Below are 23860 nucleotides of genomic sequence, written 5' to 3' on the forward strand. Positions count from 1 at the left end.
GGAAATATCGGACTGCGGGCAAAAGGGCCGCTTCTCTCCGCTCGAAACGAGCGGCGCTTCCGGGAGCCCGCGCGCCTGCGCAGAGGGAAGAAAAGACTACCCGGCTTCAGGGAAGGAAGCGAGGCTCTCTGCCTTCTGGTTGCAGTTCGCCCGCCAAGACAGGCGATGGAGCAAGAGCGATGTCGGCGCCCGTCTCCTCCTGTCTCCCCATTGGCCGCCCGGGCCTCCCTTTTTCCCCGCCTCCTCCCGCTTTTTCCTCGAGGCCGCCGGAAGTGGCGCCGCGCCGCTCTCTCTCCCTCCGCTCTGACCTTCCCCTTGAAGGGGGCCGGGCGTCGCGACGCATGCGCAGAAGGGAGCGGCCGAGCCGGCTCTGAGGGGTGACGAGGCGGCGGCGAAGAAGAAGAAGAAAAGCGGCGGCGCCATGAGGGCCGGGCGGGGGCTCCCACGGTGAGCGGGCCGGGGCGCCGGGACCCTCATCCCCCTCCCCCCGGTGGCAATTCCCAGGCTGAGGGCGGAGGCCCTTCTCCCCTCCCCCCCCCGTCGGCCTCAGCTGCCCCCCCCACTAGGCCCTTCGCCCCCTCCCCCCCCACGCCTGTCCTTCGCGGGCCTCCTGGTGGAGGGGGGGGGCAGTAGGCCCAGCCTTCCTTTCTCCCAGCCCCTCCCCCCGGGAGCCCCCTGGCAAAGTGGGGCAGGGGCTCTCCCCCTCCCCTTGCAAGGCCGCCTCGCCCCTCCCCCCCTCGAGGGCCTTTCTGTGGGGGGGGGAGAAGGGAGGCCTGGAGGGCGAGGCAGGAAGGGCGGCCATCCGGCTGCAGCCAGGCCCTTCCTGCCCCCATTGCGGTGGGGGGGGCGCTTGGGGGGCTCTTTCTCCCCCCCCAGAGCCGCTTCCTGGGCCAGGATGAAGAAGCCCTGAGGCGGGGGGGAGGGGGCGAAGGCTCCTGAAAGGGCTCGGTGGGTCTTTCCTGGCCCTCTTTGTGTGTGGGGGGGGGCTTTGGGGTCCAGAATGAAACGGTGATGGGGTTCCTTGATCCAGGAAAGGGGGGGGAGGGGGCTTCCCAGTTGACCCAAAACTTATTGGTTTTTCTCCCCCCTCCCCCCACTTTATGTGGCGTTTTGGGGTCTTTCCTGCCCCCATTGGGGGGTGGAGCTTGGGGGGCTCTTTCTCCTCCCCCAGAGCTGCTTCCTGGTCCTTCCTAAGGCCTGGATCCAGTGGGGCTGGGAAGGGGGGGCGAAGGGGTCCCCCGGGATCCGTTCTCAAAAGCTTCGTTCCCCTCCTGTGGCGGGGAGGGGGGGGCTCTTTCCTGGCCCAGTTGGGTGGGGCTATTTCCCCCCCTTCCCAAGTGGGGATGGGGGGGGCAAGGGTCTCTTTCCTAAAACTGCTTGCTTTGCAGGCCAGGACAAAACCTGGTTCCTCCCTCAGTGGGGAAGGAGGGGGGATGGGGGTCTCCCAATTCAGGATCAGGACCCCAAAGTTTTCTGCACTCCTCCCACCCCAATCTGCCTTGCCTGCCCCCCCCTCCCCAAAACCAAGCCTTTGAGCCGGGGCAGGGTGTAAATTTGTGTCCCAGGGCCTCTTGGCCTGCCTCCGAGGCCTTTTCAGGGCCTGGCTGGAAAAGCCAGTTCCTCCCCCCCCACCGTTTCCTTTCCTCGGAGCCACCTCTCCCTTCCTCCTCGGCCGACCGATCAGAGTCAAAAATTGGGCCTGCTGGAGGCGAGACTCAGTGGTGCTCAGGCCCTCCCCGTAAGACTGCAGGCAGTCCTTGACTTAAGACCAGGAACTGAGCCCAACATTCCCGTTGCTAAATGAGACGTTTGTTCAGTGACCCATTTTACGATCTTTCTTGACACCATTGTTAAGATAAAATTACGCAGAGGAGACACTGTGAGTCAATTGTCAAGTATCTGAATATAAATCAGGTGACCATGGGAATGCTGCAATGGTCATAAGTGTGAAAAACGGTCATAAGTCACTTTTTTCAACTTTGATTTTGAACGGTCACTAAACGAATTATTGTGAGTTGAGGACTACCTGTATATGGAGGCTGCCTCTGGGCCAAGGGGCTCTTCTCTCTTCAGGATGATCTGCCGCTGGAGAAGGGGGGGGGTCTTCCCCTCGGGACCCTCCCCAGGGGAGGGGCTGGGAGCCCAGAGGGCAGGAACTGTGCCAGACCTGGGCCTCTCCTAGCGAAGCACACAGACCCATTCTCACTACCAGGAATGATTCCCCCACCCCCCAAATCTGTACTTTTATTTTATTAATTTTATTTTTGGACGCCTTCAAGTCAGTATTGATTGCTGATAACTGCCTGAAGTCCTCTTCCCTGCTGGATTTTTTTAAGATTTGGGAGGCTGGGATTTGCCACCAAGAGGTGAAAGACTGGGGCAGGTTGTCAGAGGAGGAACATCATATGCCATTAAATCCTGGATAATTGATGCAAGAGAGGAGTAGGAATGGGTGAGTCACCTGATCTCCAGCTTTTCTTAAATCAGCAATAGCGGGAGGTGAAATGGAGGATCCTGGCTTGCATAGGGTCACGTCAACCGTGGATTCCTCTCTTAACTGAGTTGGCTGCATTGCTATCCGGCTTCCAAGTTGAAGAACCCATGAAGTCAAGACCGGCCTGGGCCATCCTTAGGGGAGAAAAGGTGGTGGCAACTAGAACCTCTGTGTGCAAAGTCCAGGTTTTTTATTTCATGGCTGCCTAAAATAGACAGAATGGCAGAGTCAGAAGGGACCTTGGAGGTCTTCTAGTCCAACCACTGCTCAAGCAGGAGACCCTATACAGGCAGTCCTTGACTTACAACCACAATTGAGCCCAGAAGTTCTGTCACTAAGCAAAACATTTGATAAGTTAGTTTTGCCACATTTTACAACATTTTTTGCCACAGTTGTTAAGTGAACCACTGAAGTTGTTAAGTTAGTCACACGGTTGTTAAGTGAATCTGCCTTCCCCATTGACTGCTGATCAGAAGGTCGCAAAAGGGAACCAGATGACCTCGGGACACTGCGACCGTCATAAATATGAAACATTTGTCAAGCATCTGAATTTTGATCACATGACCATAGGGCTGCAATGGTCTTTAAGTGTGAAAAATGGTCATGAGTCACTCAGTGCTGTTGTAACTTTGGCAGTCACTAAGTGAACTGTTGTAACTCAAAGACTACCTGTACCATTTCAAACAAATTGTCCAATCTCTTCTTAAAAACCTCCAGTGATGAAGCACCCACAACTTCTGGTGGCAAGCTGTTCCACTGGTTAATTGTTCTCAGTGTCAGGAAATTTCTTCTTCATTCTCGGTTGCTTCTCTCCTTGATGAGTTTCCATCCGTTGCTTCTTGTCCTGCCTTTGGGTGCTTGGGAGAATAGGTGGACCCCCTCCTCCTCTTTGGGGCAGCCCCTGAGATATTGGTATTGGAGTAACAGAGTTGGAAGGACCTTCTAGTCCAATACTCTGCTCAAACAGGAGACCGTAGACCATTCTAGACAAGTGGCTGTCCGGTCTCGTTTTAAAAACGTCCAATATTGGAGCACCCACAACTTCTAGTGGCAAGCTGTTCCACTGATTAATTCTTCTCACTGTCAGGAAGTTTCTCCTTACGTTGCTTCTCTCCTTGATTAGTTTCCATTAGTTGCTTCTTGTTCTGCCTGTGAAGAATACCTTGCCCCCCCCCACTTCTCTCTGATAGCCCCTCGGATATTGGAAGATGCCATCATGTCACCCCTGGTCCTTCTTGTCATTATAAAAAGGTTGATTTCCTAATTTCCGTTATTCCCCCACTCTCTCTCTCTCTCTCTCTCTCCGGCAGCTTCATGCACCTTCCGCCTGGGGCTTAAATCATTGGGTGGTTTTATTGCCAGGCCTGGAAAGCCATTTCTAATTCTTAGCTACAGGAACTGAGGCTTTGAACCTCACCTCTGCCTGGCAACGTGTCACATCATCTCAAGACTTCCCAATCTCGTATTTTCTCCCAGGGCCCCCTCCCAACGAAAGTCTGGTTCCTGGGCCTGTTGTAAATTTCACGTCATAATTAGCTGAAAAAGAAGCCCCAATTCAGTTCACATCATAAATCACGGTTTACAAAGCGCATACAGGTAACGGCCACAATTGAGCCCAACATTTCTGTTACTAAGAGAGACCGTTGTTAAGTAAGTTTTGCCCCATTTCAAGGGCCTTCCTTCCCACCATTAAGTGAACACACTGCAGTTGTTACGTTAGTCACAAGGTTGTTAAGTGAATCCGGCTTCCCCCATTGACTTGGCTTGTCATAAGGTCGCAAAGGGGGATCACGTGACCCCAGGACACTGCGACCGTCATAAATATGAACCAGTTGCCAAACGTCCCAATTTTGATCACGTCACCACAGGGATGCTGCAATAGTCATAAGTGTGAAAAATGATCCTCACTTTTTTCAGTGCTGTTGTAACTTTGGACGGTCACCAACTGACCTGTTGTAACTCAGTTGTGGTCATAACTCAAGGACTACCTGTACTATTTTGGATAAACGACCGAGATGGACAAGGGGGCCAGTCTGCCCCAGCACACTGACCACTGACTGCTTCACACACCACCTTGGCTGCGATTGGTGGCTCAGGATGTCTTCAGAATTGAATGCTGAGGACTAGGATGCCAGGGTTAAATGTTGGGTTTGGCCAGTTTTAGTGTCATGTGACTGTGCTCATTGTTCCCTAGGCGGTCCTTGACTTGCAACCATTGCTTTAGGGACCATTCCAAGTCATATCTGCTCTGTCGTGCCATCCCCATGGTCACATGATCAAAATTTGGGTGCTTGACAGGCAAGCTACTTCTGCTGCCTGCAGTTTGGCAGTTCAAGCCTGACCGGATGAAGGTTGACTCAGCCTTCCGTCTTTCCGAGATCCGTAAAATGAGGACCCAGATTGTTGCAGGCAATATGCTGACTCTATAAACTGCTTAGAGAGGGCTGCAAAGCACTGTGAAGCGGTATATAAGTCTAAGGACTATTGCTAGTCCCTTCCTTCCTTCCCTCCCATCCATCCATCCATCTATCCGTCCATGTTGGCGCAGTGTACTAGTATTGCAGGCTAATTCTGCTGACTGTCTTGAGTTCGATTCTTACCGGCTCAAGATAGACTCAGCCTTCTATCTTTCTGAGATCCGTAAAATGAGGACCCAGATTGTTGCAGGCAATATGCTGACTCTGTAAACTGCTTAGAGAGGGCTGTAAAAGCACTGCGAAGTGGCGTAGGAGTCTAAAGGCGGCTGCTCTTGCTATTCTGAGCAGCAAAGCCAATGGAGGAAGCCAGATTCCCTCAACAACCGTGTTGCCAACTTCACAACCGCAATGGTTCACTCAACAACCGTGGCCGAAAAGGTCACGAAATGGGGCAATACTCACCGCCTGGCTAAGCAGTGGAGATTTTAGGCTCTATTTATGGTCGTAAATCAAGGACTATCTGCAGTCTCTGCAAATAGGATGGCAGGGTTAAGGGCAGCGGTGGACTGCAACCAGTTTTAACAACCGGTTCTGTGCGTGCTCGCGGCGTTCAGAATGCAGCAATTTGAAGCTCAGCTGCTTACCTTCTACGGCAGCCCAGGTGACTAGAGCAAGGGAGGTGCGGAAATCAGCTGAGCCAGAAAGAAGGAAATATAGGGCGGGTGGGGGTGGGCGGGGCCAGCTGATCGTCGGAACTACCGGTTTGCCCGAACCGGCAGCAGCCCTCCACTGGTTAAGAGAGCGGGCAGATTTTATCTCGTAGTTGGCACCCACCACGTCCCGTTTTGCCGTTGGTTGTAGTTTAGCAGCTGGCCCAACCGAAGGGTGTCGCTGATCGCATTGTGTATCGTTCAGAGAGTTTGTGGGTTGTGTGTTTGTGGTCGCTGTTACGTGGCTCAGAATATTTTAGGTTTGTCAGTGCTCTTTAATGGGGCCTGTGCTTCGGGGGCCCTTCGGCAGCTGACCCTCGCAAAGCAGAATTTAAGGAGATGTTTTACAGAGCCTGGCAGCTCTTCCGTCCCCCTGCTGAGAAAAAGCAAGTCTCTTCGGCAATCAGGGCAGCCCAGGTCGGTTGCATGACACAGGCGGTCCTCAACATACGACCACAATGGAGCCCAGCATCTCCATCGCTAAGCGAGACGGTTGTTAAGTGAGTTTTGCCCCATTTTGCCACCTTCCTTGCCACGGCTGTCTTAACGAATCACTGCAGACGTTAAGCGAATCCAGCTTCTCTGTTGACTTCGCTCGTCAGAAGGTCGCAAAAGGGAATCCCGTCACACACACACACACACACACACAGGCGATACTGCAACCATCATTAATATGAGCCAGCGGCCAAATTTTGATCACGTGACCATGATGTTACAGTGGTCATTAAATGTGGAAAACTGTCAGAAGTCACTTTTCTGGGTGCCGGAACTTCGCTAAACAGTTGTATAACCTGTATAAAGACCCTCAAGCCACAATCCTTGCTAGCCCATGATAGACTCGGTCTCCTTGTGGCCTTCAGTCCCCTTTGGGCTTCTGTTTTCGTAGTCCTTGGCGAGGCAAACGTAACTTGGCTTACTTGCTTGGGCTCTGTAAAGAGAGAAAGCCAGGCAAAACTAGCTATCTCGGTTAACTGAGCCCAGCCCTGTTCAGTGTTTGCCGTGGCTGGAAAGTATGGTAGGCAGAGAAACCGCCTTCAGAAGCACCCAGGGAAAGAAAAATTATGGGATGTAGGCAAAGTGATTGTGGCACACTTTTCCAATTTCCTCCATGGGGTCTGCTCCAGTCTCTTAGGTCATGGAAATTACAGGTAGTCCTCGACTTAACGACCTCAATGGAGCCCCACGTTTATGTTGCTAAGTGAGGCATTAAGTCAGCTGTGTCCCATTTTACGACCTTTCTTGCCACTTCGGTTAAGCGAATCACGCCAGCTGTTAAAATTAGTAACACAGTCGTTAAGTGAATCTGGGTTTCCCCTTTGACTTTCTCCGTCAGAAGGTCACAAAAGGGGATCGCGTGAACCCCCGGGACACTGCAGCCGTCATAAATGTGAGTCAGTTGTCAAGCATCTGAATGTAAATCATGTGACCCCAGGATGCTGCAACAGTCGTGAGTGTGAAAAACGGTCATAAGTCTCTTTTTTTTCCCCAGTGCCATAACTTTGAACGGTCACTAAATGAACTGTTGTAAGTCGAGGACTGCCTGTATTGGAAAGAGAGTGAGTGCTGATGAGGAATGCCTCAGGAACCTTGATGAGGTCCCTTTTTGCAGCCTAATTTTTAAACAGATTTATGCTCCAAACTCTTTATTTTGTTCGAAGGGACTTCCTTCTCTTTGTTTGCTAGACGCCTCAAAACAATTTTCCTTAAAATGCTCAGAATCATTTCCATTCCCCTGTGGGGAGTTACTGTAAAGCACATTATAAATTTTTACAATCCTTGTAATTTTCTGATTCAGTCTTAGTTAATGTGCAATTTGTGGTTTTTAGAGTGCCTCTGTATTAATGAAGCAGAGTGATTCGATTGCAGCGTTATGTGATTTACCAATTAAAAATGTAATTGGCGGTAGAGTATAGCAGTATAAAGTGATTCTCTGCGTTTTACTAAAAAATAAATCTAGTTTTGTGCAAATGTTCCTGCAGGTTTGAGGGAGAAATATCTTAAATGAAGTCAAAAGAATATTTTTCTGCATAATAATAGTAATGAGGAAGAGCTTAAAAAAGCAAGTTGCGGCTTATCTGGACCAGATAAATTTAGATAAATCAGCCAAGATTGAAATGAGAAATAAGAGACGTTTATTTCCTCTTATGCCTGTTTTACTTGCTGGCAGTTGAAGGTTATATGTCTATAGTTTGAAGGTGCCTCTAACACAGATAGGGAAAAGATGTCGTGTACTTATTTAGCAAACTGGAATTGGCCTGCAAGGCATTCAAATTTCATTTTATGCAGTGTAAACCTTGTTTTGGTCTAGAGTGAGGGCATCACCCAGCTGGCTTTGTGCCCAAGGCGGGACTAGAACCCATGACTCCCAGGTTTCTAACCTGAGGCTTTAACCACTGCACCAGACCGTCTCTCCTTGTTAGCAAATTGTCATTTTTAATGTAACGGGAAAAATTACAGCAACAAACATTCATCCTATTTATGGATTTAATGGTATTCTAATTCGGTATAAATTAAACAGCCAGTTGGGTCTAGTGGTCAAGGCACCAGACTGGAAAGCGGGAGATCATGAGTTCTAGTCCTGCCTTAGGAATGGAAAAAAGTGATTTATGACCATTTTTCACACTTAAATTTACATTCTCCGTCCTGTCTTGGATGCTACGAATTGGAGCCCCCTCCCTCACCCGAGAAAGAAGCCAGATGCCACCAGGAGAACAGGAAGTAGTCCTCGACTTACAACAGTTCATTTAATGACCGTTCAAAGTTATAGTGGCACTGGAAAATGTGACTTACGACCGTTTTTCACAGTTATGACCATTGCTGTGTCCCAAATTCATGTGATCCCCTTTTGCGACCTTCTGACAGGCAAAGTCCATGGGGAATTCCGCCAGATTCACTTAACAACCGGGTCACTAACTGATCGGCTGCAGTGATTCACTTAACAACTGTGGCAAGAAAGGTCGTAAAATGAGGCAAAATTAATTTTGTCTCAGCTGGCAACAGAAATGTTGGGCTCCATTGTAGTCGCGACCATGGGCGTTGGAACTTTGAATCCGGATCACTAGTACCTTTCTTTGGCCTGTCATAACTTGAATGGTTGCTGAGGAACCGGTCATAAACCGAGGACTACTTGTGCTGAAGTGTAGAGACCCAACGAAATAATAACACAGCCCTCGACTTATGACCACAATTGAGCCCAAAATATCCTGTTGCTAAGTGAAACACTTGTTAAGTGAACTTTGTCCCATTTTACGACCTTTCTTGTCGCAGTTGTTAAGTGAATCACTCCAGTTGCTGATGGGTCAGCCTGTTGTGAGGTGAATCCGGCTTCCCCGTCGACTTTGCTGACAGTCAGAAAGTTTTAATGGCCGTGCTCCCAGGACACTGCAATGGTCATAAATATGAGTCATTTCCCGAGCATCTGAATTTTGATCACGTGACCACGGGGAGGCCGTAAATGTGAAAACTCTAATCAGTCACTTTTTTCAGTGCCGCCGTAACTTCAAACAGCCACTAAACGAATGGTTGTAAGTCGAGGTCCACCTATCAATATTTCAAATCGTGCCCGTCTTCAATCTCGGGCTTTCTGGCTGCCGCTTGCAAGGAGCCCTTGCGGTTGTTCCGGAGAATCTCACCTGTCGCCTGTCTTTCCTTGCAGTGCGCAGAGGAGCCAGGACCCCATGTGCTAACAGCCGCCTGCCATGCTGGCCTGCCTGCCAGGACCAGGCGACCTCTCCTTCCCGCTGCTTCCTTACCCGCAGATGAACACTGGGCTTCAGAAATGTGAGTTTCGGCCTGCATCTTGACTGCACAGCCAAGGGATTGGGGTGGGGGGGGAGGAACTAAACCGGGATGGTCGAGGGCGGATCTAGCGCCCCGGTAGGTCTTAGGCGCACCTCAGGGAGTTTGTTCTGATCCCCAAAAGCAATCAAAGGAAGAGCTCGAGAGGGTTAGGTTTTCGTGTGGGCCACCTTGCAAAAGGAGACTTCGAACCAGTCTTTTTCAACCTTGGCATCTTGAAGATGGGTGGACTTCAACTCCCAGAATTCTTCAAGCTGCCACAGTTGAGAAACACCACAGCAGAGAGACTCTGTGGTCCTGGCATCACTGCCAACTTTCTCCAATTCTTTTTTTTTTTTTTTTTGGTGGCTCAACTTCACAAGAACGAAGATCAGCAAGGGAGACGGGTGGTTTTGTAGTGTTAGAAGAGGGGTGTCAAACTCAAGGAGGCCCGGGGGCCGGATCCAGCCCGCGGGGTGCTTAGATCTGGCCCGCAGTGCCTTTGCCAGTGAAAACGGAGCTCGGGAGGGCCTCAGGCGGCCCTCCTGAGTTCCATTTTCCCTGGCAGAAGGTTGCAGGAGGCCATCGCAGCCTAAAATGGAGCTCGGAGCCTGTTTTTGATGGCAGAGTGCTCAGCAGACCATAGGCGCCCCCAAGACAACTGATGTCAAGGAGGCTACACACACCCCAGCCCTCCCGAAGTCCAACACAACCCTGATGCGGCCCTCAATGAAATTGAGTTTGACACCCCTGTGTTAGAAATTCTGTTTTATATGAAGCACCGCAGAGCAAACAGTCACCATGTGCTTTACTGCTCAACTGTTTTACTGTAACAGGAAACGGGAAACTCTCCTCAGAATATAGAGAAACCATAGATTATCACCATAGATGCACACTTAACACTGCCCTTTACTGGCTAAATAATTCTGTAGTCGTTGCAATACACAATACATTCTAGCATGTATTCCAACATGTAGCTATTCCTGCCTGGCACGTTCAGCGCCCGGTAGTTTCATTTCCCTTGCCAGTCCTAGGAAACCCTGCCCATCTCTGCAAGAGAGGAGGCTCAGGGAGGACTTCTTCTCTGACCAGGGCATCCTTGAAGAGGCTACCCGTCGCATCTCGGCCTGCTTCCCTGGTCTTGCCCCGATTCCTTTCCAGACAGCTCTGCTGGGATGGGTACAGGTAGTCCTCGACTTAACGGCCACAACTGAGCCCAAGATTTCTGTTGTTAAGTGAGACATTTGTTAAGTGAATTTTACCCCGTTTTACAATTTTACTTGCTGCAGTTGTTAAGCGAATCACCGCAGTTGATAAGTCAGTAACCTGGTTGTTGAGTGAATCTGGCTTCCCCCTTGACTTTGCTTGTGAGAAGGTCACAAAGGGGAATCATGGGACACTGCAGCCGTCTCTATATAGAGTCAGTTGGCAAATGTCCGGATTTTGATCACGTGACCATGGGGGATGCTGTGATGGTCGTCAGCCACTTTTTCCAGTGCCGTTGTAACTTCAAACAGCCACTAAACAAATGGTTGTACGTCGAGGACTACCTGTACTTAGATTATCCTGCATGAGTCAGCCCATTCTCCCCCCCCCCGCCCCCCAAACAATCTGGGTCCTCATTTTACCGACCTCAGAAGGATGGAAGGCTGAGTCAACCTGGAGCTGCTCAGAATCGAACTCCAGGCTGTGGGCAGAGTCAACCTGCAATACTATATACTCTTAACCAGTGCACCACGGTGGGAAGGAAGGAAGTCGAGGGAAGAAGAGAAGGGAGGGAGGAAGCAATCGTGTTAGCACTTAGACTTACATACCGCTTCACGCTGCTTTACAGCTCTCTAAGCCAGGGGTGTCAAACTCAAGGCTCGGGGGTCAGATCAGACCCTCCGGGTATTGAGATCTGGCCCGTGGGGCTGCCCTGGAAACAGCAAAGGACCGGCCCGCGGTGCCTCTGCCAGCGAAAACGGAGCTCAGGAGCCCCTTTTCTCTGGCAGAGGGCTTGGGCTGCCACAGGCGCCCCTGACCCGAGTGATGTCGAGCTGGCCACACCCACCCTCAGCCCCCGAAGGTCAAACACAACCCTGATGCGGCCCTCAAAGAAATCGAGTTTGACATCCCTGCTCTAAGCGGTTACACAATCGGCCTGTTGCCCCCAACAACCGGGGTCCTCGTCTTACTGACCTCGGAAAGATGGAAGGCTGAGTCAACCTGAAGCCGGTCACGATCGAACCTCTGGCAGTGGGCAGAGTTAGCCTGCAATGCTGCATTCTAACCACTGCGCCACCATAGGCAGCTTGTTTTGGAAAAAGAAAGAACAAAACCCATTTGAGCCTCTGGTGGGTTTGCAGCCCTTTCAGGGTATCCAGATCTCCAGAGGCCCACCGAGGAGGGTGCTGGCACCCCACGGGGGTCCCAAGGGTACAGCCAAAACATCGAGGGGGTACGAGCGGGACTCCACCGTTGCCCATCAGAAACAGTTGGCGCTTCAGTCATGCCAATGGGGCTTTTATTTATTTATTTTAACAATACCCTGCTGGGCCCCTATATTGGGCGAGCTCCCCCCGAGCCCCGCCCCCTCTTTCGAGCTCAGCCCCGGGCAGTTCTGAGGTTCTGAAGAGCCAACGCTGACTGCTCGCTCAGTTGGTGTTGATGGCTTCTTTCTCTCTCTCTCTCTCTCTCTCTCGTTCTTTCTCTCTCGCTCTCCTTTTCTCCCTTTCTCTCCACGCTCTCTGTCTCTCTGACTTTCTCTTCCCCCCCCTTCCCCAACCAGGGGACACTCCACAGAAAATGAGAGCCGCACAGCACCCTACTCCAGCAGAGTTGGACGCGTATGCTAAGAAGGTAGCCAACCACCCTCTGACCATCAAAATTTTCCCCAACAGCATCAAGGTCCCTCAGCGGAAACACGTGCGCCGTACTGTGAACGGGCTGGACACTTCTGGGCAGAGGTACAGCCCTTACCCACCGTCGCAGGCTTCCGTGAGAACAGGCCTCCTGGCCATCGTCCGGTCCCCGGCCAAAGGGGTCGTCAAGGACTTTGACGGGAAGCGGACTCGCCTGCTGCCGGAAGCCATGATGAACCCCCCCTCGGTCCCCTACGCGGCACCTAGCACTTTAACCCACCCCCAGGCGCTGGCCCGCCAGCAGGCCCTGCAGCAACTCCACTCTCAGGGGGTGCCCCCCGGCCTGCACACCCAGCCGCCGCAGAACGTGGCCCACCCTGGCCTGCAGCAGCTGCAGCAGCCACCGCAACACCCCGCCAACCACTTGCAGCCGCAGCAGCCTCCGCCACTGGCGGGCATGCACCTGGGCAGGAAGATGGCCGACGCCGACGCCCCTCCGAATGTGACCGTCTCTACCTCAACCATCCCGCTCTCCATGGCTGCCACGCTGCAGCAGAGCCAGCCCCCGGACCTGAGCAGCATCGTGCACCAGATCAGCCAGTTCTGCCAGGCGCGCACGGGCACCAGTGCTACCTCAGTCTGCGAGGGACAGATCGCCAACCCCAGCCCCATCAGCCGTAACCTCCTGATCAGCGCCAGCACCAGGGTGTCCGCTCACAACGTCCCCACGCCCCTGCCTTCCTGCGGCATGGTGAACCCTGGCGACCACGCCACGCCGGTCCCGCCTTCCGCGGCCGCCATGGGGATGCCAATGGGCAGCGTGGCCCGTGGCCCTCCCGCGTACCAAAGCGAAATGAAGCAAGTGGCAGCCTGGAACCAACACCAGCTGGCTCATCTGCAGCAGATGTGTGGCGAGGCCATCGGCCCCTCAGCCCCCATGGGGAAGCCCCCCGGCCGAGAGCTGCCTGGACAGGGCTTGCCCGGCAAAGGGTCAGGCTACGCCCTGGAGCTGTGCATGGGCCAGCCATACGGAGCAAAGGCTGCCCTGGAGAAGCCCACCCCCTCGCCCCCCATCAACGGCCTGCCTGGCCCTGTGCCCTTCACCAACGGGCACTACTTCCAGCCTCCCTTGTGGAATAACATTCTGCCCACCCCCAACAGTGACAGTTCGGGCTCCCAGGACCTGGCCTTGCCGTTCCACGGGGGCGGTGGAGGAGGAGGAGGAGGAGCAGGCGGACTGCAGACGATGGGGGCGGCTGCCCTGGAGTGCACGGCCGCCCCCCACTGCCGAGCTGGGGCAGGGCCCCCCGGCCCAGGTAGCGTGATGCCGACGATGGAGTACCAGGACTTCCACCGGTCCTGCCTGCGCGAGCCGGGCGGTGCCCCACTGAGCAAAGCCGCCCGCACTTCCGTGAACCGAGGGCGCGAGCCCACCGAGAGCTGCGGTCTTCACCTCCAGCACCCCGGGTATAGATGAGGCGGGCGGCGGTGGCGGCACGGTGACTTTCGCTCGGAGCTGGCGAGGACCGTAGGGGGGTAGTTTGGGTTGGCATTAACGGAGCCGGCCGAGCGCGTGGCTGTTTTCTCTTTTTTGAACTGGCAAACTGCTGTGATCATTCTCGCCAACGGCTGAAACTATAGAGATGAGCCCCCTCCCTTCTGGGTGACCCCTCCCCTCCCCCCCAGACCTTCCCCGCTGCCAGCCTGTAGCCAATGCAGAATTTCCCTCCCCTCCTCCTATAGCAGCCCCCCCCCCCGGCAGGAAAGCCTCTGCGGAGCTATGGGCACCTCTTGTTCTGCCCCCTCTTGCCAGGAAGGTGGGGGAGGAGCTTGGCTGAAGAAATGCCCTGGGAGTCCCTTAGCCCCCCCTCCCCCCAAAGCATAGAGGACCCCAAGAGAAAGGTAGCAAGACCCCCCCTCCCCATTAAGATTCCCCCTTCTCTCCCCAGCTAATTTGGGCTGTAATGGAGGCGTGTCGGTTTCGGCCTTTTTGGGAATCCCATCCTGGGAGGCTGAATCAATACTGCAAACCCCACCCTCGGTAGCCCTGATGGTGTTCCCTAGTTGGGTCGTGAAACATCTGCAGGAAACGAAGCCAGCTCAGGGAGCACCAAGGGACCCCACAGTTCAGCCCCCAGCAACAGATAAGGGGTAGTCCTCGACTTACAACTGCAATTTTTGCGTCATTAAGTGAATCCCACCTGATTTTACGGCCTCTTTTGCCACAGCTGAGCGAACCACGGCAGTTGGGAAGTCAGTCACGGGGTCATTAAGTGAATCTGGCTTCCCCCATTCTGACTTGGCTCCTCAGAAGGTCGCAAAAGGGTGCGGAGGACACGGCAGCTGTCATAATTTGCTGACGGCACCAGTTTCGATCCCGTGCGACGGTCATAAGTATGAGGACTTTTCCTGTCGCTTTTTTTCCCCCAAGGGTGACATAACTGAACGGTCACTAAAAGAATGGTTGTAAGTCGAGGACTACCTCTCCGCTGTCGGTACAGCTCTGTTGGTGGTCTTCAGACACCCCCCCCACCCCGTTTCCTAACCTGGTGGGGGGGGGGAGCCAATCTTTTGGGTGAAAACCTCTTTGCATCCAGTGTCGCCCAGCGGTGACGGAGTCCCATTTGATGCCCGGCCTCCTGCCTCTGCAGCCCTCCTCCCCCCTCCCCAAAGGACAGGCCCCCTCCCTCCTCTCACTCCCCCCAAACCCCCCGCCCCCCCCCAAATGATCACGGACCGGTTTGGAGTTGAAAAAAGAAGGGAGCCTTCAGCTGCCTTTCCAGAGTCTCTCTCTCTTTCTCTCTCTCTTAACACTGGCTAAAGCAATCACTGTACGGCTGCTGTGAAGTCGGGCGTGTAATGTTTCCCGTGTGAATGTGACCTGGGAGCCTGGGTCTGAGTTAGCACTGTGTGAGGGCGAGCCCCTCCCTCCCCCCTCCCCTCCCCTTCCCCGTGGGGGGGAGATTTGGTACCAACTCAAGCCTTAAAGCAGCTTCTTCTCCGGTCCTCCTTAACAAGCATGGGTTACGCACTAAAGCTATCGAGACAAAAATAAAAACCCTTAAGCGATAATTATTTTATTATTTTTTTAAAAGGCACACTTACCTATATTACAAGTGACGTCCTAGTTGGCTGGAGGCTGTTCAGCGGTCGTCATAAAACGGAGAACCCAGGAGCAGGTTGGGTTTGTCTGTCTTTGACTCCGGCGCAGAGTGCTGGGCCGTAGGGACCCCGGAAGTGCTTTGCTGGCCTCCCACGCCCCCTTCCCCAGCCCTCAACACCATCGCCACCATCCCCCCCCAATTCGAGAGGGTCATTTCTGGCGCTTTCCACCCTGTCCCTTCAGCGCAAAACCCACTCTGGAATTTTTCTCCAATTTACTCCATTTGCGTTGCCTTAAACGGGATGCCTGGTTTCCCGATGCCAAAATCCGAATTTATTCTTTCCGCCTTGTTTCCGTGTGCGAGCACCCGGGCAGGTGAAGAAGGGCTTCTGTTCTGCCTCTCCCCCGTCTCCCACCCACCCCAAATAGCAAAATTTCCTCCCAACACAACCCCAAAAAGCGGGGGCTGAACCGTCTTCACTCTATGACGGGCGATCAGTATCTTTGCTCCATGAATTGGCCACCCGGGGTCACTGCTGGAGAGTCCAAACCACACGGTTAGCCTAGGAGGGTACTAGACCCCTGCCCCCTGCCCCCCTTGCTGCTCAGGCCCAGCTTTTGGAGTGGGTGGGTTGCTCTAGGTCCCCCCCCCCCAAAAAAAAATCCTGCCTTGCTTGGAAGAAAACCATCCCTTGAATGGAAGCCACGGGGAGTGGAGTTTTAGCCAAGATCCACTAGGCCTTGTCTTGGTAAACCAGGGTCCCCTTTCCCCTCCCTTGACCTGGGTCCAAGGATGTTGGCATCCCAGCTTTAGGGCATGCCAGGGTTAGTCTGCATCCTTCCAAGTCTAATGAAACTTCCTGCAGCCCTCCAACTTTTACTCCTATTTTTTTCATCCCTTCCTCCAGTGTCTGCCTGGGACTCTGTTTCCGGGATCTTGGTCCATAAGGAGAGTATTCCTGGCCAGCTCAGAACAGGAGCTGGAGTGTCCTGGTCCCCATGGCCACTGTCCTCTCCAGCCCCCTCCCCTTCTCCCCACTGCTCCTGCCCCGGGAGGCTGGGGCTCCATAGCCTCCCCCCCCAGAAGGGCCCAGCTGAGGCCTTTATCCAGTGAACACTTAATGGCAGCATCTCTCCTACGGTTCCTCTTCAACCAGGAGCATGAAACCGCCCTTCGACAGGTGGGCCTGGGTGGGTCTCCTTGCAGGGGGAGGGGTCTCTCCTTTGCACTGATCCCCAAACCCAGGTTCAAGGAACGGAGAAGGGCCCTCCCCCCCCCTTCTGGTTGGGCTGGTTTCAATCCTCTTCATTGCTGCTGCTCACGTGTGATGGGTATCTCACCTAGGAATTTCTGTTCTCTCACACTGTTTGTATTTTATTTTTTGTCTTCAGGAACAAAAAATAAAAAAAAAAAGTGAAGCCAAAAAGAAGCTTTAAATCCCTCGCTCGTCCTTCGGCACTGCCGGCCCTCCAGGCTGGCCCAGGTGGGATGTGTGTGCGCACAAAGGAGGAAGGTTTGGCCCCAAAGAGACGGGCAGGGGGCTGCGCGGAGCAGAACTGCCTGATGGGTTTGGCTGGGGCCTGGCTGCCAGTTGTCGGGTGCCAGCGGAGGAGGAGTGAGGCCAGAGTGGGCAGCCGGGGCCTCTTTACTCATGTGCCTGGGCTTTGCATGCCCAGTGCTCCTGGAGGTTTCTCCAGCATTGGCAACTGGGAGGGACTGGGGCTCTCTTGCTTGTGCCCCCTCCCAGGAGCTGGTTTAAAAAAAGAGGGTACTGAGACGGGGGCCTTTTTGGCGATGGGTTATGAAAAGGAGCAACGCTGGTAATATAAACGTCTCTGAAGGTTCTTAGCCATTCGGGTCTTGGTTGCCCCAAAGGTGCTTTTTCCGAAACACCATAACTTAATATAAAGTCTGCAATGCCTTTATCTAGGTGAGATGGGCAGCCTGCAGATCAGATCAATGCAGGTAGTCCTCACAACCACAATGGAGCCCCAGATTTCTGTTGCTAAGCAAGACTGTTGTTAAGTGAGTTTTGCTCCATTTTACGACCTTTCTTGCCACAGCGGTTAGTTGTTCAGCCAGTCATCTGGCTGTTAAGTGAAATCTGGCTCATGCACTGACTTTGCAAAAGGCCCCCTGCGACCGTCACAACTATGAGCAAGTTTGCCAAGCCCCTGACCTTTGACCCCGGGGATGCCGCAACAGTCATAACTCTGAAAAACGGTCATAAGTCACTTTTCTCAGTGCCGCTGTAACTCTGAAGAGTCACTGAACGCACTTGTAAGCCGAGGTTTAGCTGTAATATTGTGCAAGAGGCAAGGTGGAGGACTGGGAGCACATGGCATGACGCGCCTGGCATCCTTTCTCTGGACGGAGCCAGGATGAGAAGAGCAGGCCGAGGACCAGGGTCTTCCACCCGGGCCAAATGCGGCCTCCCCAGGTTGTGTGAACCAGACCGTCAGGTTCTCCCTTCGCCTGTCAACCGGGGTGTGAAGGCCTTGTCAGCCACCTGGCATAAACCCACCGGCCTTACGGTTGTTCAGCTCAGCCCGCGGGGCAGGGGTTTCAAACCAGGGGCTCCAAGGAGGAGAAACTCAGGCATGCTGAGCCCCAAGGCTCGGGGCAGTCTACCAGAACACCTGCCGCTGAAGGTGAGACGGGCCTTGGGTCCGGACGTGGCCGGCCTCTGCTGCTGCTAGAGACAGTGAGACAGTCGGTCCTGTGGGGTCCATCCAGGGAGGGGCGAGGAGAGGCAGAAGAAACCGAAGGCGACGGGTCAATTTATTTATTTATTTACTTCAAATTTATATACCGCCCTTTTCCCTAGGGACTCAGGGCGGTGTACAGTCAAATAAAAACACATAATAAATACATTAAGAACAGTTTAAAAGGAAATATCTCAATTTGGCCCAAAATTTAAAAAGACAAACAAATTTAAAATCATTTAAAGGATTTGTTAGGCCAGGCCGGCTTGTTGGAAAAGGAAAGTTTTAAGGGCACGGCAGAAGGCACGGAGGTCTTGGATTCTCCTTATCTCTGGGGGCAGCTGATTCCAGAGGGTGGGAGCCCCCACAGAGAAGGCCCTCCCCCTGGGGGTCACCAGCCTGCATTGCTTGGCTGATGGCACCCCGAGGAGGCCCTCTCTGTGGGAGCGCATGGGTGGCCCTTCCGGGCAGTTGAGTCCATATAGGGCTCCACCCAGCCAAGGAGCTGCTGGACAGCAATGGAGGGGGGTGGGGTGTCTGATGGTGGGTAGATAAAAGTGGGGGGGGGGCTCTGCCTCTTGCTCAGAGTGCAAAGAGCAGCAAAGATGATTGGAGACGGGGGGCTAAAATACATCAAGAACAGTTGCCGCAATTGGGTATGTCTGAAAAAGAGAAGGGCCAGGGCTGGCACGATGGTATCTTGATAGCATCTTCCAATATTTGAGGGGCTTTCACGAAGGAGGAGGGGACAACCTCTTCTCCAAAGCCCCTGATGGGAGGACAAGAAGAAACTCTACAAGGAGAGGAAGCAACCTGGAATTAAGGAGCAATTTCCTGACAGGACAATTAACCCGTGGAACAGCTGGCCACCAGAAGTTGGTGCTCCAGCAGGGGGGGGGTTTCTAAGGAGAGGCTGGACAACCCTTTGACTGGAATGGTGGAGGTAGGGTATGGGGTGTCCAACCTTGGGAACTTTTAAGACTTGTGGACTTCAACTCCCAGAATTCTCCAGCCAGCATTGAATTCTTGGTGCACAAGTTTTAAAATTCCCACGGTCGGATACCCCTAGTGTAGGGCCTGCTGCTTGAGCAGGGGGCTGGACTAGAAGATCTCCAAGGCCCCTTCCAACACTCATCTTGTTTTCTTTGGTGATACAAGCCCACATCTGGATGATGTTGGAAGAGCCATAGGTGATAGGTTTCCGGAAGCCGTTGCTATTCAGAGGCCTGGCCACAAGGGGGCAGCCCCAGCCAGCAGACCAGCCCTTTCCCTTCCAAGCGGTCGTCTCCAGACCCCCCACCCCCAGGGGGCTTTGGGGGTCCTTGGGCAGCCTCTTCTCGGCTGGCGGCTCAAGGGTGTCTCAGCCAGGTTTCTTCTGGGTTTGTGATTTATTTTTTTAAAAAAAATCAAATTTGTACAGCCGCCCATCTCCCAAGATGCAACTTACAGCAATTGAACACCTACAATCAATATAAAATCCAGATTTTTTAAAATGCTATAAAAAAAAATACCAGCCCTGGGCAAAGTATGAGCACTCGCAGCGGTGGGCACATCTCCATTCCCTGGGAACCCCAGGCCTGATTCCATAGCCGGGCCTTTGGGGGGGTCTGGATGGTTCAAACGGATGGGGCTAGGCTCATTTCAAGAGGGGGGTCCTGATCCCCCCTCTGTCCCTCCCAGGGCCTTGCTAAAGGCAAAGCGGTGGAGTGGGAGGTGGGGGCTCCTGGTGGCCTCTGATATGCGGTGATGGTTTTGAGGGGTCCTTGGTGCAACAAACAAACTTGGTTGTTTTGTTGCAGACGTTTCATAGCCCAAGTAGGGAACATCATCAGTGATGCCGGTGCAGGGGCTGCTGATGTTCCCTAGTTGGGTCATGAAACGTCTCCTAGAAAACATCGAAGGTCAGAGAGCACCAAGGACCCCTCAGCTTCCTCTTCTTCCCCCTCATCCTATACTCCTTCTCCTCCTCTTCCCCACAACCCCCCCCCCCTTCTAGCACTGATGACGTTCCCTGGTTGGGTCATGAAACGCCTGCAAGAAAACCGCCAAGCTGGGAGAGCCCCAAGGCCCCTCCCTCTCCACCCTGAGCTGCGCAGACTCTCCTCCTTCATTGGCACCAGATGCCCTGGCCGCCTTCCTGGCTTGGCTAAAACATGCAAAGGAGCACAAAGGGCTTTTCAGGTAGCTTGGGCAAAATACGTGACTTGCCGAACCCGGCAGGCCTCCTCCAGAGCCAGGATGCCAGGAGGAGCACGAAGAAAACGGGGCATAACGCCTCCACCCCTGTTTCCAGGGCAGCCCCACGCGGCAGAGCGTCCAGTCGACTCAATGACCACTCAAAAGTTATGAGGGTGGTGGAAAAAAGGGGGCTTATAACCGATCCTCACACTTAGGACCGTTGTAGCTAATCACGTGATCAAAATTTGGGTGCTTGGGACTTCCCCAAAAGCAAAGTCAGTGGGGGGGAAACGGGTTTCGCTTAAGGACCATATGATTCGCTTAAGCAACTGTGGCAAAAAGGTCATGAGGCTGGGTGCGACTCATTTAACAACCGCCTCGCTTAGCGACAGAAATGCCAGTCCCATAAGCCACGGACTGCTTGTAGTGCCCAGTAGAAAGGAGAGCGGAGCAGCTGGCAAAATGGGGCTTCTCTGGGCAGCTTTTCGCCCCATCGTGGTCCCTTGGCTTCTGCCGGCCTTTGACTGTGATGCCCAGCGTTCCTAGACCACATGAAGGCCCAGCAGCTGCGTAAATTCAAGCTTGGCTACAGACGGAGGGGACGACCACATGGCTTCCTTCTGTCACAATGTATGACCTCAGTTGAGCCCCCGATTTCTGTTGCTAAGCAAGACAGTGAGTTTTGCCCCAGTTTACGATGTTTCTGGCAACCGTCGTTAAGCGAATCCCTGCAGCTGCTAGGCTAGTGACGTGGTTCTTCCGTGAATCTGGCTCCCTCCTTGATTTTGTTGGTCAGAAGGTCGCAAAAGGGGATCACCACCTCCCCCGCCCCCCCCCCACCGAGAAACCTGCGACCGTCATAAAGCATCTGAATTTTGATCCCTTAACCGTGGAGATGCTGCGACGGTCGTAAGTGTGAAAAACGGGTCATGAGTCACCCCTTTCAGCGCTGTTGTAACTTCGGTCACTAAATGAATGGTCGTAAGTCGTGGACCCCCTTCCTGTTCTCATTTCCCTGCTCTTAGCAACACTCTCCAGAGCAGGGGTCTCCAACCTTGGCAACTTTAAGCCCCGCGGATTTCAACTCCCAGAATTCCCCTGGGGAATTCTGGGAGTTGAAGTCCGCCAGGCTTAAAGTTACCAAGGTTGGAGACCCCTGATCCGGAGAATCTCCCTGCCCCAAATCTCTCGGGTGCTTCACCCATTGGATGGGCAGCAAGAAGAACCAGGAACCGTGCCGCCTTTGCCACCTTCACTTGCTGCCCACTCCAGCTGGGAAGGCAAAGCCGGCTGCTCTTACCAGCTGCTTCAGAAGGCCCCCTTTGGCGCTGGGTGTCACACCTGGGCACAGCAGTGCCAGCTCAGATTGTTTTTCAGCTGACTCTGCCCGGGTGCCAGGAGGGCCTCCGGGGAGGGCAAACACCTGCGCCTAGTCAGTGCCCTCTTGATTCTGCCAGGCGCCCCAACGTCATCTCAGCCCAGCTGTGGTTTCAGGCACTGCCATCTGCTGCAGTCCGGAGAACGAAGAAAGAAGCTCAGCCACATCCAGGAGACTCTCTCCTTCTGAATCTTATTTTAATTTTAATTTTATTTACATTTTGCCAGCATTGCACAGTGTTTCTCTTTTACCATTTATAAGATGCCCACAGTTAGCCCGAGGTCAGCTGGGCAGCCGATGAATTTTACAAATTCACATTTTATAAATTTATTATGTGATTATTCTCTTTTATTAGTTTTATTGTTTAATATATGAGGTTTTTATATTCCTATAAGCCGTCTTGAGTCGCCGTGTGTGAATAGGCGGCAATATAAATTTCCTGAAATAAATAAATAAATACAGGCAGTCCTCGACTTACGACCACAATGGAGGCCAATAGTTCTGTTAAACGAAACATTTGTCAAGTGGGTTTTGCTCTGTTTTAGGGTTAAGCAACTCATTTTGCAATTGTGAAGTGGATCATATGGTCGTTAAGCGAATCCGGCTTCCCCATGGACTTTATTCGTCAGAAGGTTGTGAAAGGGGATGACGTGACCTCGGGATGCTGCGACCGTCATAAATATGAGCCAGTTGCCAAGAAGGTCTGAATTTTGATCAGGTGACCGTGGGGATGTTGCAACAGTGTGAAAAATGGCAATAACCCACTTTTTTCAATGCCTTGGAGCAGTCACTAAACGAACTGTTGTAAGTCGAGGACTACCAGTAAATAAATAAACAATAAAAATGATTTTGAGCCCCGTTTCAGCAGCGCATCCTGATTAAAAAGCCAGTCCCCGTCCTCCGCCAGGCTCTAGTTTGCTGACTCTGGGCCCCCACCCATCTTTTTTAGGGACCCCCAAAGGTCAAAGGTCTCTGCCCCAGGAGCAGTCGCTTCGGCCTCCCCTTTGACTTTTCAATTATTTATTTGTGAAGAAAATGTAGAGCACGAGTCTCCAACCTTGGCAACTTTAAGACTTGTGGACTTCAACTCAGCAAAGCTGGCTGAGGGATTCTGGGAGTTGAAGTCCACAAGTCTTAAAGTTGCCAAGGTTGGAGACCCCTGCAAGGCAGGCAGGCAGATAGATAGAGCTGCTCACCAATGAGCTTTATTGCAGGCAGGAAGATTCAGTTGCTTGCTGTTGCAATGGATTGCAGGCATTACAGCAAGTGAAGCAAGGCAAGCGTTGCAACCAGCAGCTAAGGTAAGCAAGCTGGAGGCTGGAGGGGGGGGGAGGGATTTTTGCTACTGGTTAGCAGGCAACTCAGCTGGGATTGTCAGAGCCATTTAAAAGAAAAAAAAGGCTCAGCTGGGCGGGGGCGGTGGCAGGGATTTTTGCTACCGGTTCTCTGAACTGCCCTCTGCCATCGCTACCTACTCGCCTGAGCCGGTCCGAACCGGGAGCATTTCACCCCTGGTTGGAAGGGACCTTGGAGGTCTTCTAGTCAACCTCCTGCTCAGACAGGAGATCCATTCCAGAGAAATTGCTGCCCAGTCTCTTCTTAAAAACCTCCAGTGATGGAGCACCCACAACCTCTGGTGGCAAGCTGTTCCACTGGTTAACTGTTGTAATTGTCAGGAAATTAGTTCCGGGTTGCTTCTCTCCTTGATTAGTTCCCATCCGTTGCTTCTTGTCCTGCCGTCGGGAGAAGAGGTCCCTCTGCCCTCTTCTTTGGGCTTAAATTCCATATGTCGGGACACACACACACCGGTTTGGCTGCAGGCAGCTGCACAAGCGTATTTAAGGTATGGCATCATTGGGGGTATTGTGGCCGCATGCCATTTTCCTACCCGGGGGGCAAAGAGGAATCCATGCACAGCGGATGGGTAAGCCGAGTGGAGTGGCGCCAGGCGGTGCCGGCCAGACCCAAGGCAGGCAAGTGTGGCTTTTCCACACACCTCCACTGTCTGGCAAGGTTGCGATCACATCTGGAGAGCCACAGCTGTCTGTGCAATTCTCCTATCGCCCCGTTGTCATTTATGATAAAAATCATGCCAACTCACCATAAGAGATGGGCAGGGGCATATAAATAGATTTGTTTTGTTTTGTTTTGTTTTGTTTTGTTTTGTTTTGTTTTGTTTTGTTTTGTTTTGTTTGGCACATTCACATCGCATTTCGATAAAAAGCACAAGAGCTAAAACGACAAAATATGAAAC

The 23860-nt window shown here is 52.9% G+C and overlaps 1 protein-coding gene across 1 annotated transcript; it reads left to right on the top strand.

The window, feature by feature from the left end:
- The first annotated feature begins 308 nt into the window (after positions 1–308).
- FAM222B (family with sequence similarity 222 member B) lies at positions 309–15313 on the top strand. The gene is made up of 3 exons (XM_034424524.3): positions 309–447; positions 9277–9401; positions 12169–15313. The coding sequence occupies exons 2-3, from the start codon at positions 9320–9322 to the stop codon at positions 13716–13718; spliced, it is 1632 nt and encodes a 543-aa protein (XP_034280415.2). The 5' UTR covers positions 309–447; positions 9277–9319; the 3' UTR covers positions 13719–15313.
- The last annotated feature ends 8547 nt before the right edge of the window (positions 15314–23860 follow it).

This window comes from Pantherophis guttatus, chromosome 1 (genome assembly GCF_059756535.1).
Source record: "Pantherophis guttatus breed Tessera chromosome 1, ASM5975653v1, whole genome shotgun sequence".
Lineage (NCBI taxonomy): Eukaryota > Metazoa > Chordata > Lepidosauria > Squamata > Colubridae > Pantherophis > Pantherophis guttatus.